We start from the raw sequence: 15,052 nt of genomic DNA, 5'->3' as shown, positions 1-15,052 counted from the left end.
GGCATTACGAGTTCTTGGTGATGCCATTTGGGTTGACCAATGCTCCAGCGGTTTTCATGGATCTCATGAACCGAGTCTTTCAGCCATATCTAGATCAGTTCATCATAGTCTTTATTGATGATATTTTGATCTATTCTAGGAGCATCGAGGAGCATAGACAGCATCTTCAGACCGCCTTGCAGACTTTGAGGGAGCATCGATTGTATGCCAAGTTCAGCAAGTGCGAGTTTTGGCTTGAGCAGGTGGCATTTCTTGGCCACATTATTTCGAAAGATGGAGTTGCAGTCGATCAGTCTAAGGTGGAGGCAGTGCAGAATTGGGGCATTCCGAAGAATGCTTCAGAGATTCGCAGTTTCTTGGGTTTGGCCGGATACTACAGGAAGTTCATCAAGGGTTTTTCCTCTATTGCAGTGCCCTTGACTTCCTTGACCAAGAGGAATGCGAAGTTTATATGGAGTTCAGACTGTCAGAGGAGCTTCGATCAGTTGAAGGCAACACTCACTACAGCACCAGTGTTAGCGATGACAGTACCACACGAGGAGTTAGTGGTGTACACCGACGCGTCTAAACTTGGTTTAGGCGCAGTGCTTATGCAGTGTGGTAAGGTTATTGCGTATGCGTCGAGGCAGCTGAAGATTCATGAGCAGAACTACCCGACACATGACTTGGAGTTGGCAGCAGTGGTCTTCGCTTTGAAAATCTGGAGGCACTATCTGTATGGCGAGAAGTGCAAGATTTTCACAGACCACAAGAGTCTCAAGTATTTCTTCACACAGAAGGAGTTGAACATGAGACAGCGCAGATGGTTGGAGTTGGTGAAGGACTATGACTGTGACATTAGCTACCATCCGGGTAAAGCTAATGTGGTGGCCGATGCTTTGAGTCGGAAGTCGTCAGTGGTGTCATGTTTGACTGTACAGTTACCACTACAGAGTGAGATTCAGAGATTTGGCTTGGAGTGTTATCCGAGTGGCCATGCACCGAGCTTGTCAGTGTTGACGGTGCAGCCAGTCCTGCAAGATCGGATTAGAGAGGGACAGTCTACTGATGAGGAGTTACAGCGATGGAGACAGAGAGATGAGGCTAGAGGTAATCTCTTGTATACAGTGGAGGATGGTATCGTTCAGTACCGTGGTAGGATGTGGGTACCGAACGTCGATCAGTTGAGAGCTGAGATTTTAGCAGAGGCTCACACATCTCCGTACTCCATTCACCTTGGAAGTACGAAGATGTACAAAGATTTGCAGCTATTGTATTGGTGGCCCGGGATGAAGAGTGACATCGGGAGAGTGGTGTCAGAGTGCTTGACTTGTCAGCAAGTCAAGGCAGAGCATCAGCGTCCAGCAGGACTTCTTAGACCTATTTCTATTCCGGAATGGAAATGGGAGAATATTACGATGGACTTTGTGGTTGGCTTACCGAGGAGTGCCAGAGGTTGTACAGCGATTTGGGTGATTGTGGATAGACTCACCAAGTCAGCTCATTTCTTGCCGGTGAGGACTACTTATACTTTGACACAGTATGCAGAGCTTTACATCAGAGAGATTGTTAGACTGCATGGCATACCAGTGTCTATTGTGTCAGACAGAGATCCGAGATTCACATCTGCGTTTTGGAAGAGTCTGCACACAGCTTTGGGGACTAGACTTTTGTTCAGTACAGCATTTCATCCCCAGACAGATGGTCAGTCCGAGAGAGTGATCCAGGTTCTCGAGGATCTTCTGAGAGCTTGTGTTATCGATTTTCGAGGATCTTGGGAGACTAGACTGCCATTAGTGGAGTTTACCTATAACAACAGCTTTCAATCGTCTATAGGTATGGCTCCCTATGCAGCACTGTATGGGAGGAGATGCAGATCTCCGGTGCATTGGGATGAGGTTGGAGAGAGGATTTTGTTGGGTCCAGAGATTGTGCAGCAGACAGCTGACATAGTGACGCAGATTCGAGATAGGATGAGGACTGCGCAGAGTCGGCAGAAGAGTTATGCGGATGCCAGACGACGCGATTTGGAGTTCGCGGTAGGTGATCACGTATTCTTGAAGGTGTCACCTATGAAGGGAGTAGCGCGTTTTGGGCGGAGAGGCAAGCTTAATCCGAGATACATAGGGCCATTCGAGATCTTGGAGCGAGTTGGCACGTTGGCCTATCGTTTAGCTCTACCTCCAGGGCTAGCGGCAGTGCACAACGTGTTCCATGTATCCATGCTTCGGAGATATGTCTCCAATCCGTCGCATGTGTTGGATTTCGAGCCCTTACAGTTACCACCAGATCTTGTTTACGAGGAGAGACCAGTGCGGATCTTGGCTAGAGAGGAGCGGAGGCTTAGGACGCGGGTCATACCGATGGTCAGAGTCCAGTGGCTGAATCACTCGGAGGAGGAAGCTACTTGGGAGACCGAGGAGGATATGAGGACTCGCTACCCGGAGATGTTCGGGTAAGTACTTTAATTTCGAGGACGAAATTCAATTTAAGGGGGGGAGAATTGTAACACCCGGTATTTTTAATTTCGTAAATCCGCCTGCATAGATATTTAATTATTTAAATTTATGATTTATGGGTTAAATAATTATGTGAATTATTTATGCATGATTTAATTTATTTTTAAGCATTTAACCCATAATTAGTGATTTTTATGATTTTTAGTATTTTTATTATTTAATCGCGTAGACGGGACCGTGGACGGACGAGATGACAACTTTCTAGCCAAATTATTTTATGAGCCTTTTTGGAGCCTTAAAATATTATTTTGAGTTTTATTATCTCAAAATTTTAAGTATTTAATTTTATTTAATTTTAGGGGTCATTTTTATCCAAAATTAGCCAAAATAATGATTTTTAATTATCTTTAAAATTCCCCTAATTTTTAATTTCGGGATTTTTCAATAAAATTTCAGATTTTTAAAGATTTCTTTTAGAGTTTTGGTTAGGTTATATTTTATATATATATTATATCCTTAATTATATATTTAATTACCCTATTTTCTAATAAACTAAAACCTAAACCTATACCTACCTCCCACGTTTTCTTCCACTCAGCCGACACCCACCTCCATCTTCCTCTTCTCCATTTAGCCGTCAACCAGGGAAGCCATAGCCAAGAGATTCGAAGCTCCAAAAGCCCGTATTTTCGTCCCGTCGTCCCGGAACCGTCCCACGCTCGTGTTTTCTCGTCATCTACGGTGAAAGGCATGATTCCTTCGTATATTTTCGTACCATCCCAGTTAGTATTCGTGTGTGTAGTGTTATGCATCAGAAATTTTCTTTAAAATCACAGGAATTGTTACGGGTTGCATGACTATGCACTATCTTCGTTTGTTTCTTGAATCATGGCCACGTTTTGGTTAACCATGGATGACAGGTCGGCTGGTCAGGGTCCTAAGGGGGTGTGAGGTTGGCCTGGACTCGTGTGGCTCGAAGAGCTCGAGCCAAACGAGCCCAAGGTAGCATATTCAGTCAGGCGGCCGAGAAGGGTGCAGTCTAGGGTTCGAAGGGAAGGGCCTTCGGGTTCCTGGGTTTAGGCTGCATGGGGTCGGACCACCGAGCAGGTTAGGTCCGACAGGACCTTGGGAGGGTCCTGCCGGCGATGGTCCGGCCAGGGGTGGCCGGACTGGCGCGGCAGCAGCCCTCGAAGGGCTGCTGCACGCAGCCGAGGGAAATTGGGAGAGGGGGCCATCGGGTTGGGCTGGGTTTAGGGGCCTGGGTCGGGTCTGGGTGTCCGGGTCAGGTCGGATAGGTCTAGGGTCGGGTCAGGAGGTTCGGGTCCGGGTTTGGTGGGCCGGGCTCGAGTATTTTTAATTTTAAAATATTTTAAGAATTATTGGGTTTTTGAATCAATTTAATTGAAATAAAATTTTTTGGACTCCCAAATAATTTTATTTGGACTTTTAAAATTTTAATTAAGTTAGTCCATTAATTTTATGGGCTTTGGGCCCATAAAAATTTATTGGGCCCGTCTTTGGGTTTTTGGGCCCATTGGGCCAGTTTAAGTCTTATTGGGCTTAGTGAAATTTTAATGGGCTTGAGTGTTAGGGCCAGCAGTCCAGGACCATCCATGAGAAATTGCATGTGTCCTGAATATATATTTAATTATTTTTATGCATTTAAGTTATTTTAATATTTATATGTTAGTAAGAAAATTAAATTAAATATATATGAAGGACACACATTTTTATTCAAGTACATGCATTCATGAAATAATATTTTATGCATGATTTAATGTTTAAGGTTGAGCAAGAAAATATTTTATGTTGGAAGTTGAAGTAGTGTGACAATTTAAGGGGGATTCGTCCCCATATGATTGAAGGGCAGTTTACTGCCAATTTAAGAGGTGATTCGTCACCGGCCACGTACGTAGGTTTCCACGCTGATCAGTATTTAATGTATGATTTAAGGTTACACTACGGATACAACCATGCTATGTTAGAAAATGAATTGCTCAATAATGTTATGTATTATGATATTTATGTTTATTTAAGTTAAGTTATGTTATGTAATTTTTAAGCATGCTCATTCATGTATATGTATGTATTAGTATTAAATTGATTTAAATTATTTTAAACCCTTGTTATGTTAGCATGTTGGGCCTCTAGGCTCACTACACTGGTATGGTGCAGGTGAGTACGTTGAGGATGAGATTGTACCCACCGGAGGCGAGGACGTATGAGCATGCTTGCAGTGGCCCCGTGACCGTGATATATTCTGAGTCACTATGCATGTTGTTATTTTTGTCAGCATGATACAGTTTATTTTATTTTACAGCGATTGGGAGTTTCGAATATTTTATTTAATATTTTCAGTGCATGCAAATTCTATTCAATTTATTTATGCAGTATATTTTTAATTATAGGGTCGACTCAGATATTTATTTATTTTAAAGAATGCATTTTATTTAAGTATTTATTTATTTATTTATTTATTTAGTTTATTTTAAATATTTTATTCTGTGCATATATGTATGGGCATATATGTACATATTTTATTTAGTAGTATAAAAAAAAAAAATTTCCGCATATTTATTTATTATAGAGTTAGGGTCGTTTCAAAGAGTTTGTTTATCAAATAACCGATTTTAGTGAAGAAGAGTTTGTTTATCAAATAACCGATTTTATTCTTCATGCATTTAACCATACTAACTCTCCCCTTTAGTTAAAGTATTTAACCAAACTAATTCTCCCCCTTTTTGTGATAATCAAAAAGACTGGAAAAGTATGCAAAAACATGAGAATTGAAATATGATTTCTAAAATGCAACACATAAATTTTACATAAATAACAACATATGAGCGTATAATATTGAATAAATACAATTAATTTGTATTATCCAAAATTAAGTTGCTCGAATTTTATATTAAGTTCCCCCTTAATATGTCATTATCTTTAGAATATGTCAACAAGTGATTACAACTCAATCATGCCAAGTTCACCACGCAAACGAATAAAAGTATTTTCATCTAGTGGTTTTGTAAAAATATCGGCAATTTGATTTGTCGTGTCAACATATTGAAGTTCAACTTCTTTCGTTCGATGTGGTCACGAATAAAATGATGACGAATGTCAATATGTTTGGTGCGCGAATGTTGAATCGGATTCTTTGTTAGACATATGGCGCTTGTGTTGTCACAGAAAATAGGGATTTTTGAAAAAGAGACGCCATAGTCGAGCAATTGATGCTTCATCCAAAGAATTTGCGCACAACAACTACCAGCAGCCATATATTCGGCTTCGGTCGTTGACAACGCAACACAATTTTGTTTCTTTGAAAACCAAGAAACTAAACAGTTTCCTAAAAAGAAACAAGTTTCACTAGTGCTTTTACGGTCCACCTTATATCCACCAAACTCGGCATCACAATATGCTTTTAAATCAAAGAAATAATTTTTCGAATACCACAAGCCGAGATTTGGAGTATTTGAAAGATATTTGAAAATGCGTTTTAAGGCGAACAAATGTGACTCCTTTGGACATGATTGAAATCGTGCACACAAGCAAACACTAAACATAATGTCCGGTCTACTAGCAGTAGCATAAAGTAAGGAGCCAATCATACTACGAAAGGAAGATTGATCTACAGATTTACCATTTTCATCCTTGTCGAGTCTGATTGCTGTGCTCATTGGTGTGGATGATGATTTTGTGTTCTCCATCCCAAACTTCTTTAGAATCTCCTTGATGTACTTGCTTTGGTTCTCAAAGAACCCATCTTTGCACTGTTTGATTTGCAATCCGAGGAAATAATTAAGTTCCCCCATCATGCTCATCTCAAAGTGATCCTGCATCAACTTAGAGAATTCTTGACAAAGAGTTTCATTAGTAGAACCAAAAATTATATCATCAACATAAATTTGCACAATCAATAAATCATCTTTGACATTTTTGGTAAACAAAGTAATATCAATCTTTCCTCTTGAAAAATCATTTGAAATAAGGAAAGTTGATAGTTTTTCATACCAAGCTCGAGGAGCTTGTTTCAAACCATACAAAGCTTTGTTTAGTCTATACACATGATCAGGTAATAATGCATCAACAAAGCCATCAGGTTGTTCAATGTACACCTCTTCTTTCAATTCACCATTAAGAAATGCACTCTTAACATCCATTTGAAATAACTTAAAATTTCTAGAGCAAGCAAAAGCAAGTAACATGCGAATAGATTCTAGTCTAGCAACAGGCGCATAAGTTTCATCATAATCAATGCCTTCTTCTTGACTATATCCTTTAGCTACAAGCCTAGCTTTATTTCTAGTGATAGTGCCACGCTCGTCAAGTTTATTCCTAAACACCCATTTAGTTCCTATGATAGATCTATCGTGCGGCCTAGGAACAAGATTCCAAACATTATTGCGTTTAAACTCATTCAACTCATCTTGCATAGCAATAATCCAAGAATCATCTAATAAAGCATCATCAATACACTTAGGTTCAACATGCGAAACAAAAGTAAGATGATTGCAAATATTATTAAGAGAAGAACGAGTGGCTACTCCCTTCGAAGGACTTCCGATGATAAGATCCATTGGGTGATCTTTGTGAAGCGTCCAATCCTTCGGAAGTGGTGTTTCCTCAACGGAAACATCTATATCATTTAGGCTTGAGGAAGCCAACTCTTCTTCGAGTAATTCTACATCATCAATGTTAGTGCGAACAATAGTAGACATAGATTCATCAAAAATAACATGCATAGATTCTTCAACAAGTAAAGTGCGTTTATTAAAAACTCTAAAGGCCTTACTTGAGGTAGAATATCCGAGAAAGATACCTTTGTCAGATTTGACATCAAATTTGCCAAGGTTGTCCTTACCATTGTTATGTATGTAGCATTTGGAACCGAAAGCTCAAAAGTAAGAAATGTTAGGCTTTCTCCCTCTCCATAATTCATATGGAGTTTTCTTGAGAATTGGCCTTATTGATACGCGATTGATAATGTAACAGGCAGTGTTCATTGCTTCAGCCCAAAAATATTTTGGTAGAGAATGCTCACATATCATGGTCCTCGCAATCTCCACAAGTGTCCTGTTTTTCCTCTCAACGACCCCGTTTTGTTGAGGAGTCCTAGGACAAGAAAAATTATGACCGATGCCTTTCTCTTCACAAAAGTTTGAAAAACTCTTATTTTGAAATTCAGTTCCGTGGTCACTACGGATCTGCTTTATTGAAAGATTTTTCTCATTCTCAACACGTTTCACAAAAGTTTTAAAATAATCAAAGGCATCATTTTTGTGGGCTAAAAACAATGTCCACGTGAATCGTGAGAAATCATCCACAATGACAAATGCATAAAGCTTCCCTCCTAGGCTAGCGTTCCTCGAAGAACCACATAGATCTAGGTGAAGAAGTTTAAGGGGCATAGAAGTTGATATAAAATTTTTGCTTTTAAAAGATTCCCTTGTATGTTTGCCAAGTTGACATGCATCACAAATAGAATCTAATTTTAAATTGAGTTTTGGCATACCAACAACTAAATCAAGTTTAAAAAGTTTTTCTATGGTACTAGGACCAACATGACCTAGTCGTCTATGCCAAAGAATGTTGTCATCAACATTCAAGGATACAAGGCTTTTTATATTTGATAAAGATAAATTGTTTAAAGAAACCTTGTAAACATTTTCACTTCTATATCCTTTGAAATTTATGGATTTGTCAGTCGTGAGTGATATAGTGCAGTGTTGGGGAGTGAATTTGACTTCATAACCTCTATCGCACAATTGACTTATGCTTAGTAGATTATGCTTAAGCCTTTCCACTAGGAGTACATCATCAATCAAGCAAGATTCAAATATACCTATTGAGCCGATTCCTTCAATGATTCCTTTGTTGTTGTCTCCAAAGGTTACAGTTCCCTTCTCCTTTGGTTTGACTGATTGAAGTAGCTCCTTGTTCCCCGTCATATGTCTAGAACATCCACTGTCTAGATACCATATGCTAGGAAGAACAATTTTCCTATTTCCCTACAAGAAGAGATTTTGGTACCCTTTAGTTCTTTTGGGTCCACAGTGTTAGAAAAGAAATATACAAAACAGATTTCCAAGAGTTCAGTCTTTCATAGCCACATCATCGCCACTTTCCAAGAGTGCTCCCAGTTGTAGGTAGGGCTATGCCTCTTTAAAAACCTATTTCCTTGGACAGAGCAGCGTTCATCAGGAAGACCAGTCGCAAGTCAAGGCAGTTTAAACCGGTCTATGATGAACTCCCTTGGATCATGATCTCATAATGCCGACTAATGAGTTGTTAAGTACTCTTAGGCCTCCATTTCATATAGCTCTTTTTATCATATTGATATTTTAAAGATCTACACTTATGTCTAGCATGACCTATTTTACAACAATAAGAACATGCAGGGGGTGATCTCATTTTTGCTTTAGCAATTAGACTAGTGAAATCTATAAATTTCTTACCATACCCTATTCCACCCTTATCAAAACTAAATTTTTGCATGCTTAGTAAATTATTCAACTTGTTACTACTAACATTGAATTTATAAAATGATTTTTCTAAGGTAGCTATGTCATCCTTTAATCTTAGGTTTTCATGCTCCTTAGATTCTAATTCATTTTTGAGGTTTCTGTTTTCTTTTCTAAGTGATTTAGCCATGTCAAACATAAGCTTATAAGCTTGTAATAATTCATCGTAAGATGGTACCTCATCATCATCGTCGGAGGCGATGTCATCATCCTTGGCCATGAGACATATGTTGGCTTCCTCCTCATCGCTATCTTCATAGGCTTCCATCTCAAATGTCTCATGTTTGAGCTCTAGGAGGTCAATCTTTTTTTTCTTGACCTGGTTGGTTCCCTCGTGGAATATCTCCAATTTATCCCATATTTCTTTAGCGGAGGAGCACATTGATATTTGGTTGTACTCGTTCATATCTAAAGAACAATGCAAAATATTCATAGCTTTATCATTTTGAAAAATTAATTGCATGTCCTCCTTGGTAAAGTCATCCATTCCCTTAGGAATTTTAATCCCTTCAACCTCTTTCATTGGTTTGTAGGGACATTTTACCGTAACTTTCCAAAGATCATAATCTACGGATTGAATATATAGGGACATTCGATTTTTCCAATATCCGTAGTTTATGCCGTTGAAAAGAGGAGGACGATTGATTGATTGCCCTTGAGCATAATCGCTCGCTAGATTTGCCATAGAGCCTTTTTTGAAATATTTTTCAAAAGTGTGGCTCTGATACCACTTGTTAGAACCTAATGGGGGGGAGGGGATTTAGGTTCTATTGGCAACTTTAGCAATTTAAAGCGATTATGCAAGTATGCAAGCGGAAGACTTAAGCAATCAAATAATAAGTGCGGTAAATAAATGCGTAATGTAAATAAAGCAGTAAAAGGGATAAGAGATGTTTATGGAAGTTCGACGATAAATCGTCTACGTCTCCTCTTCTTGGTTAAGTCGATTAACCAAGGATCCACTAGCACTTCAATGTCTTGGCCTTGATGGCTCCAAGGATAGCCGTACAACTCAACACGATCACCGCGCCGATACAACTCGAACACTTGGCCTTAAGGGCTCCAAGGATAGCCTCAACACAACACTTGGCTTCACACTCAAGTGCTTACAACGATAACACAACACACTTGGCTTCACACTCAAGTGCTTACAACGATAGCACAACACACTTGGCTTCACACTCAAGTGCTTACAATAATAGCACAACCAACTCACAAACTATTTTTACAAACACTCTCAAATATATCATACATACACTTTGATAGTAAGAAATTGCTTGCAAAGGAGAGAAGAGATGAGTTGGGATGTCTTCAAATGACCTTGGATGGCCTCTATTTATAGTTGGCAAAGATTTGAATCTGATTTGAGTGCTTGGAGCGTGTGTTAAGAAGTCAAGGAGAGACAAAAAGTGTTTGGCGCCGCTGCCTTCTTTTTTCCAGCACTGAGCGGATTTTGTGGAAAAATCATATCTTCCAATCTAACCGTTGGATTGATTTGAAATTTTAACTGAAGCTTTAAAACATCTAGATCTTCATTCGAACGGTGAAGATTTGATTTGAACGAGTCAAACATTTCCAGTAATTTTCGAAAGTCGCTTCATCATGTTTTCAAACCTATTCTGTGAAACAAATTTGCAAAATTCATATCTCTTAATCCAGCCGTTGGATTGACCTAAAGTTTGGACAGAAGCTTTATAACATCATAATACTGAATCTGATTGGTGAAGATTTGATTTGGATTTCTCAAACATTCCCAGTTATTTTCTGAAGTCGAATCTTCATGGTTTCGTTCCTTGCAGAAGTGGGTACTGTGCAGCATATATGGAAAAATTCATATCTCTCATTCTAGCCGTTGGATTGCTCTCAAATTTGGACAGTACTTGTAAAACTTATTTATCTAGATTATGACCCGTGGAGATCCGATTTGGAGTTATAGAAAATTTCCAGTAATTTTCGGAAGTTGCTGCTCCATACTTTGGCTTCTTCTTTTCTTTTTCTTCATATCTCTTAACAATGTTCCATCCATTCAATGAGCAATAAAAGACTTTATAAATACATGTATAGCTTCAAAATAACTTCCAATAATTTATTTTTAAATAAATCTAATCTGCAAAATCTCACTTTAAATGGTTAGTAACAATTAACCGAGTTTTGTAATCATCAAAACATAATATTATGAGACTTGTTAATGCATTAAAAACATTAATCTCATAACACGAGATTTGTATGCGTTTAAGGCGTAACAAACAGTTCAACAACTTGAATGATGGGAGGTAAAATTCATTTACTTATTATTAAACGTATATTTTCATTCTCCTATTTCGATATGTTTAGTAACATGTTTAATATAAAAAATTAAAGGTAAAATATTGTAGATTGATTTGTATAAATTATCAATTAGTTGCTTGAAACCAAGATTTATTTTTATTCATTATCAATTTGTTTTTGTGGTTATTGTTCTTTTTTATATTATTAAATGTAAATTAAACTGTAAGGGTTTATGAGGAAGACACGCAGTCGAAGAGTGACAACGAGGTTGAACAGCCCCCTTGCGCCAATACTATAGATGCCTGGATTAATTGTATTCATGGTGTAGGACAAACATTCAAGGGTTCTGGTGAATTTAGGAATTATTTGAAAAACTTTTCTGTTGCCACAAGACGTTCATTTATGTATGTAAAAAATGACAGCGAGAAGGTAATTGTGATTTGTAGTGAAAAGAGCTGCGGTTGGAGAATTTATGCTTCGAAACATAAAAGAGATAATCTATTTGCCATCAGAAAATGTAAACTGCAACATAATTGTGGTGAGAATAATCTACGTAGCAGAGGGCATCCTAGAGCCGATGCCTATTGGATAGCGAATGTTGTGAAAGAAAAATTGAGAGGGGAGCCCTCTTATCGTCCGTGTACAATGCAGATGGACTTGCAAAGAGATTTCAGGGTAGAGTTAGAATACCGCAAAGTGTGGAAGGGTAATGAGTTGGCGATGCATGATATTCATGGCACAGATGAAGGATGCTATGATAGATTAAGATGGTATTGTGATGCTGTTAAAAATACTAATCCTGGTAGTGTTGTAGAGTGTGAGATTGAACCTTTGACTAAAAAATTCAGACGATTGTTCATTTGTTTTCATGCATGTGTCGTCGGTTTTGTTAGTGGTTGTAGGCCATTGATATTTTTGGATGGTACTCATATAAAGAATAAGTATAAAGGATGCATCTTAGTTGCTGTGTCGAAAGATGCGAACGATGATCTTTTCACAATTGCTTATGCCATACTAGATGCGGAGAATGATGCGAACTGGGATTGGTTTTGTTATCATTTGAGTCGTGTGCTCCTTTACTATCAATGCATTCTATTCGACGAGTTCACATTTTTCTCAGACAGACATCCCAATATCATCAAGGCAGTGAATCAAGTATTTGTTGAGAGTCACCATGCTTATTGTTTGAGACATTTAGTGGATAATTTCGTTAAGCAGGTAAATTCTAAATTACGAATTCTTGAGCAATTTTACTTTAAATTTCTCATATTATCTGATAATTTTAAACTGGATCTAAATTTTTATTAATATTTTTAGGTGTTGAGAAGTTATCCCAGACATAACAAAAAACATTGGTCTTCGGTATTCAAGAAAGCTGCGTATGCTCCGTCTTTTCAAGAGTACGAGCAACATATAAACAATATATTAGAGTCAATGCCACTTGCTAGAGGGTTTATTATAAATTCTGATCCACAAAGTTGGGCCAATGCATTGTTTGTTGGCAATAGATGGGGTGTTATAAATAACAATATAGCCGAGTGTTGGAATAGTTGGGTTAGGCCAGCTCGTCATCTGCCTATTGTTGCTATGGTTGATCACATACGTGTGCAGATAATGAAAATGATGCACCGAAGACGTGAATCAACTCTGTTCATGACCAAGGAATTAAGTCCAAGAAAAGAAAAGTCTGTTGTAAGCGCATATATGGAATCCCGAACATTAAGAGTTCAGCGGTCGTGTGATTGGAAGTTTGAGGTTTTTGATGGTGAAAAGTCATTTGCCGTGGATTTAGTGGATATGACTTGTTCATGCAGAGTTTGGCAGATCAATAAGATTCCGTGCAAGCACGCCATTTCTGCCATTGAGACAAAATCTCTGTCTGTGTATGATTTTTGTGACAAGTATTTCAAGATCGAATCGTATCGCACTGCGTACAAAGGACATATTAATCCTATCCCAACCTTTGACATCAGTGAGTCATGTGTTGCTGAATCCGATACAATCCAAGCTCCTTCTGTGCGTAGTCAGCCCGGTCGCAAAAGGACGAAGAGAATACCATCGCAAGTTAATACACGTGTCTCAACATGTGGTCGTTGTCATGCTAGAGGACACAATAGACGTAGTTGCAAGGAACCTATAGAGTAGATGTAATCGTTTAAAAATATGATGTTTCAATTATTGGTTATTAGCATAACTTTTTAACAGAATTTATTCAAAACTTAATCTTGACTATTCAAAAAATATGCAGGGGCAAGCGATTACTGGAAGCTGGTTTGAGCATGAAATTGCCCTCGAAAAGGCACACACGTTCGAGTGGAAGCATTGCTGGATTGCGCTTGGTTTGAGGCTTTTGTGGAACCATCTGCTGTCACATTTTAACTTGAGCTGGGGTCATAGTGTAGTTAAGTGTATTGTGTTGTCTTAAGTTCTTCTGAAACCAACTCTCTGTTTGTGGTAAACAAATATGTAATGTTTGAATTTGAGAAATGATATTTGTCATTACTTTTCAGTGGACGATGCCTTCTCAGTTAACTAATCAAATAAGTCGTTGCTTTACATTTAGAAATGACAAGTGCTAAGTGATATGTATTTCGTACAACTTGTATTTAATATGGAATAAAGCTGCATAAAATTGGAACTTAATGTCGGATTATTACAATACACAGCGCTACAAGTAATATTAGCACAAGAACGAAACATGTGCAACCAAAGCAACAACATATTCCTATAATATGGTCGTGTACTGATGCACTAGTAGGCTGGTTGTGTAGCGCCTCAGAGGACGAATGCTCGTTAAGCTTGTAATTCAACTGTTCCGTTGAATCATGGACGGAGGAGAAGGCAGAATGTTGAGGCATTGGACATGCCTTATTGTTCCTCATATGGAAAAGATTATTCTTCATAATTCAAAGATTGTTCCTAATACATGACATTTTGATCCAAAGACACTTTCAGTAGAAAAGTGTAATCCTCATGGCCCACAATGTATGTCCTACAATCAGAACGAATTGTTCTCGATAAAATAATATTTATCACATCCATGCGTACTAGTTGTGCTCGATCTGTCACTGACTTATTTTTAAAGATGAGTGGAATTAGAGTAAATGATTGTCCTTAAAGACGAGAAAAAATCATATTAAACAAGTGTTTGTCCTACAATTGGAACACTTGGGTGATGGTTCCACCAATCTCTAAGGATTGAACACTCTTCTCCACTTGTGTCATGCACCGTATTGTACCATATTGGAGTGGAACACTTGGGTGATGGTTCCAAATTCATATTGGATTGTTCTACATAACTGACATTTTGATCCTAAGATACTTCCACTAGGGGAGTGTGATAAAATACTTGCAGCCAGTCGAGCACGATATGTGTTCATCTTCACTGTATTCTGATATTCCCACATCTCAGCCGAGTCACGGGCTAGACACTCTACCCACATGCATGCAAAAACACCACAATCAATTTATATGTAATTATTGGAGCATGTTCACAAGGACAAATCATATTGTGCCGTATTTCGGGAGGATTATTCTCAATTTATATGTAATTGTTCTACATAACTGACATTTTGATCCAAAGACACTTCCAATAGGAGAGTGAGATCCTCATGTCACACAATGTATGTCCTACAATCAGAACGAATTGTTCTCGATTAAGTTATGATTATCCCATTATTGTTTACTAGTTGTGCTCGATCTCAGAGTCTCGTGTTATTATAGAAGAGTGAAATTATACCAAGTGGAAGTCCACAAATTGGTGTCTTAGACTAGAATAAATCACATCAAGCAACTCTCAAGTATGGAATTCGGAAAATATACCACAAT

The 15,052-nt window shown here is 38.2% G+C and overlaps 1 protein-coding gene across 1 annotated transcript; it reads left to right on the top strand.

The window, feature by feature from the left end:
* Positions 1–11,182: 11,182 nt before the first annotated feature.
* Positions 11,183–13,803, top strand: LOC140878422 (uncharacterized). Its single transcript, XM_073282021.1, has 5 exons — positions 11,183–11,229; positions 11,452–12,442; positions 12,542–13,240; positions 13,473–13,622; positions 13,735–13,803. The coding sequence occupies exons 1-5, from the start codon at positions 11,183–11,185 to the stop codon at positions 13,801–13,803; spliced, it is 1,956 nt and encodes a 651-aa protein (XP_073138122.1).
* Positions 13,804–15,052: the final 1,249 nt, after the last annotated feature.

The sequence above is a fragment of the Henckelia pumila genome, chromosome 2 (genome assembly GCF_033568475.1).
Source record: "Henckelia pumila isolate YLH828 chromosome 2, ASM3356847v2, whole genome shotgun sequence".
Taxonomy (NCBI): Eukaryota; Viridiplantae; Streptophyta; class Magnoliopsida; order Lamiales; family Gesneriaceae; genus Henckelia; species Henckelia pumila.
The sequence above is the reverse complement of the archived record's forward strand: the minus strand, read 5'-3'. Positions and strand labels throughout refer to the sequence as shown.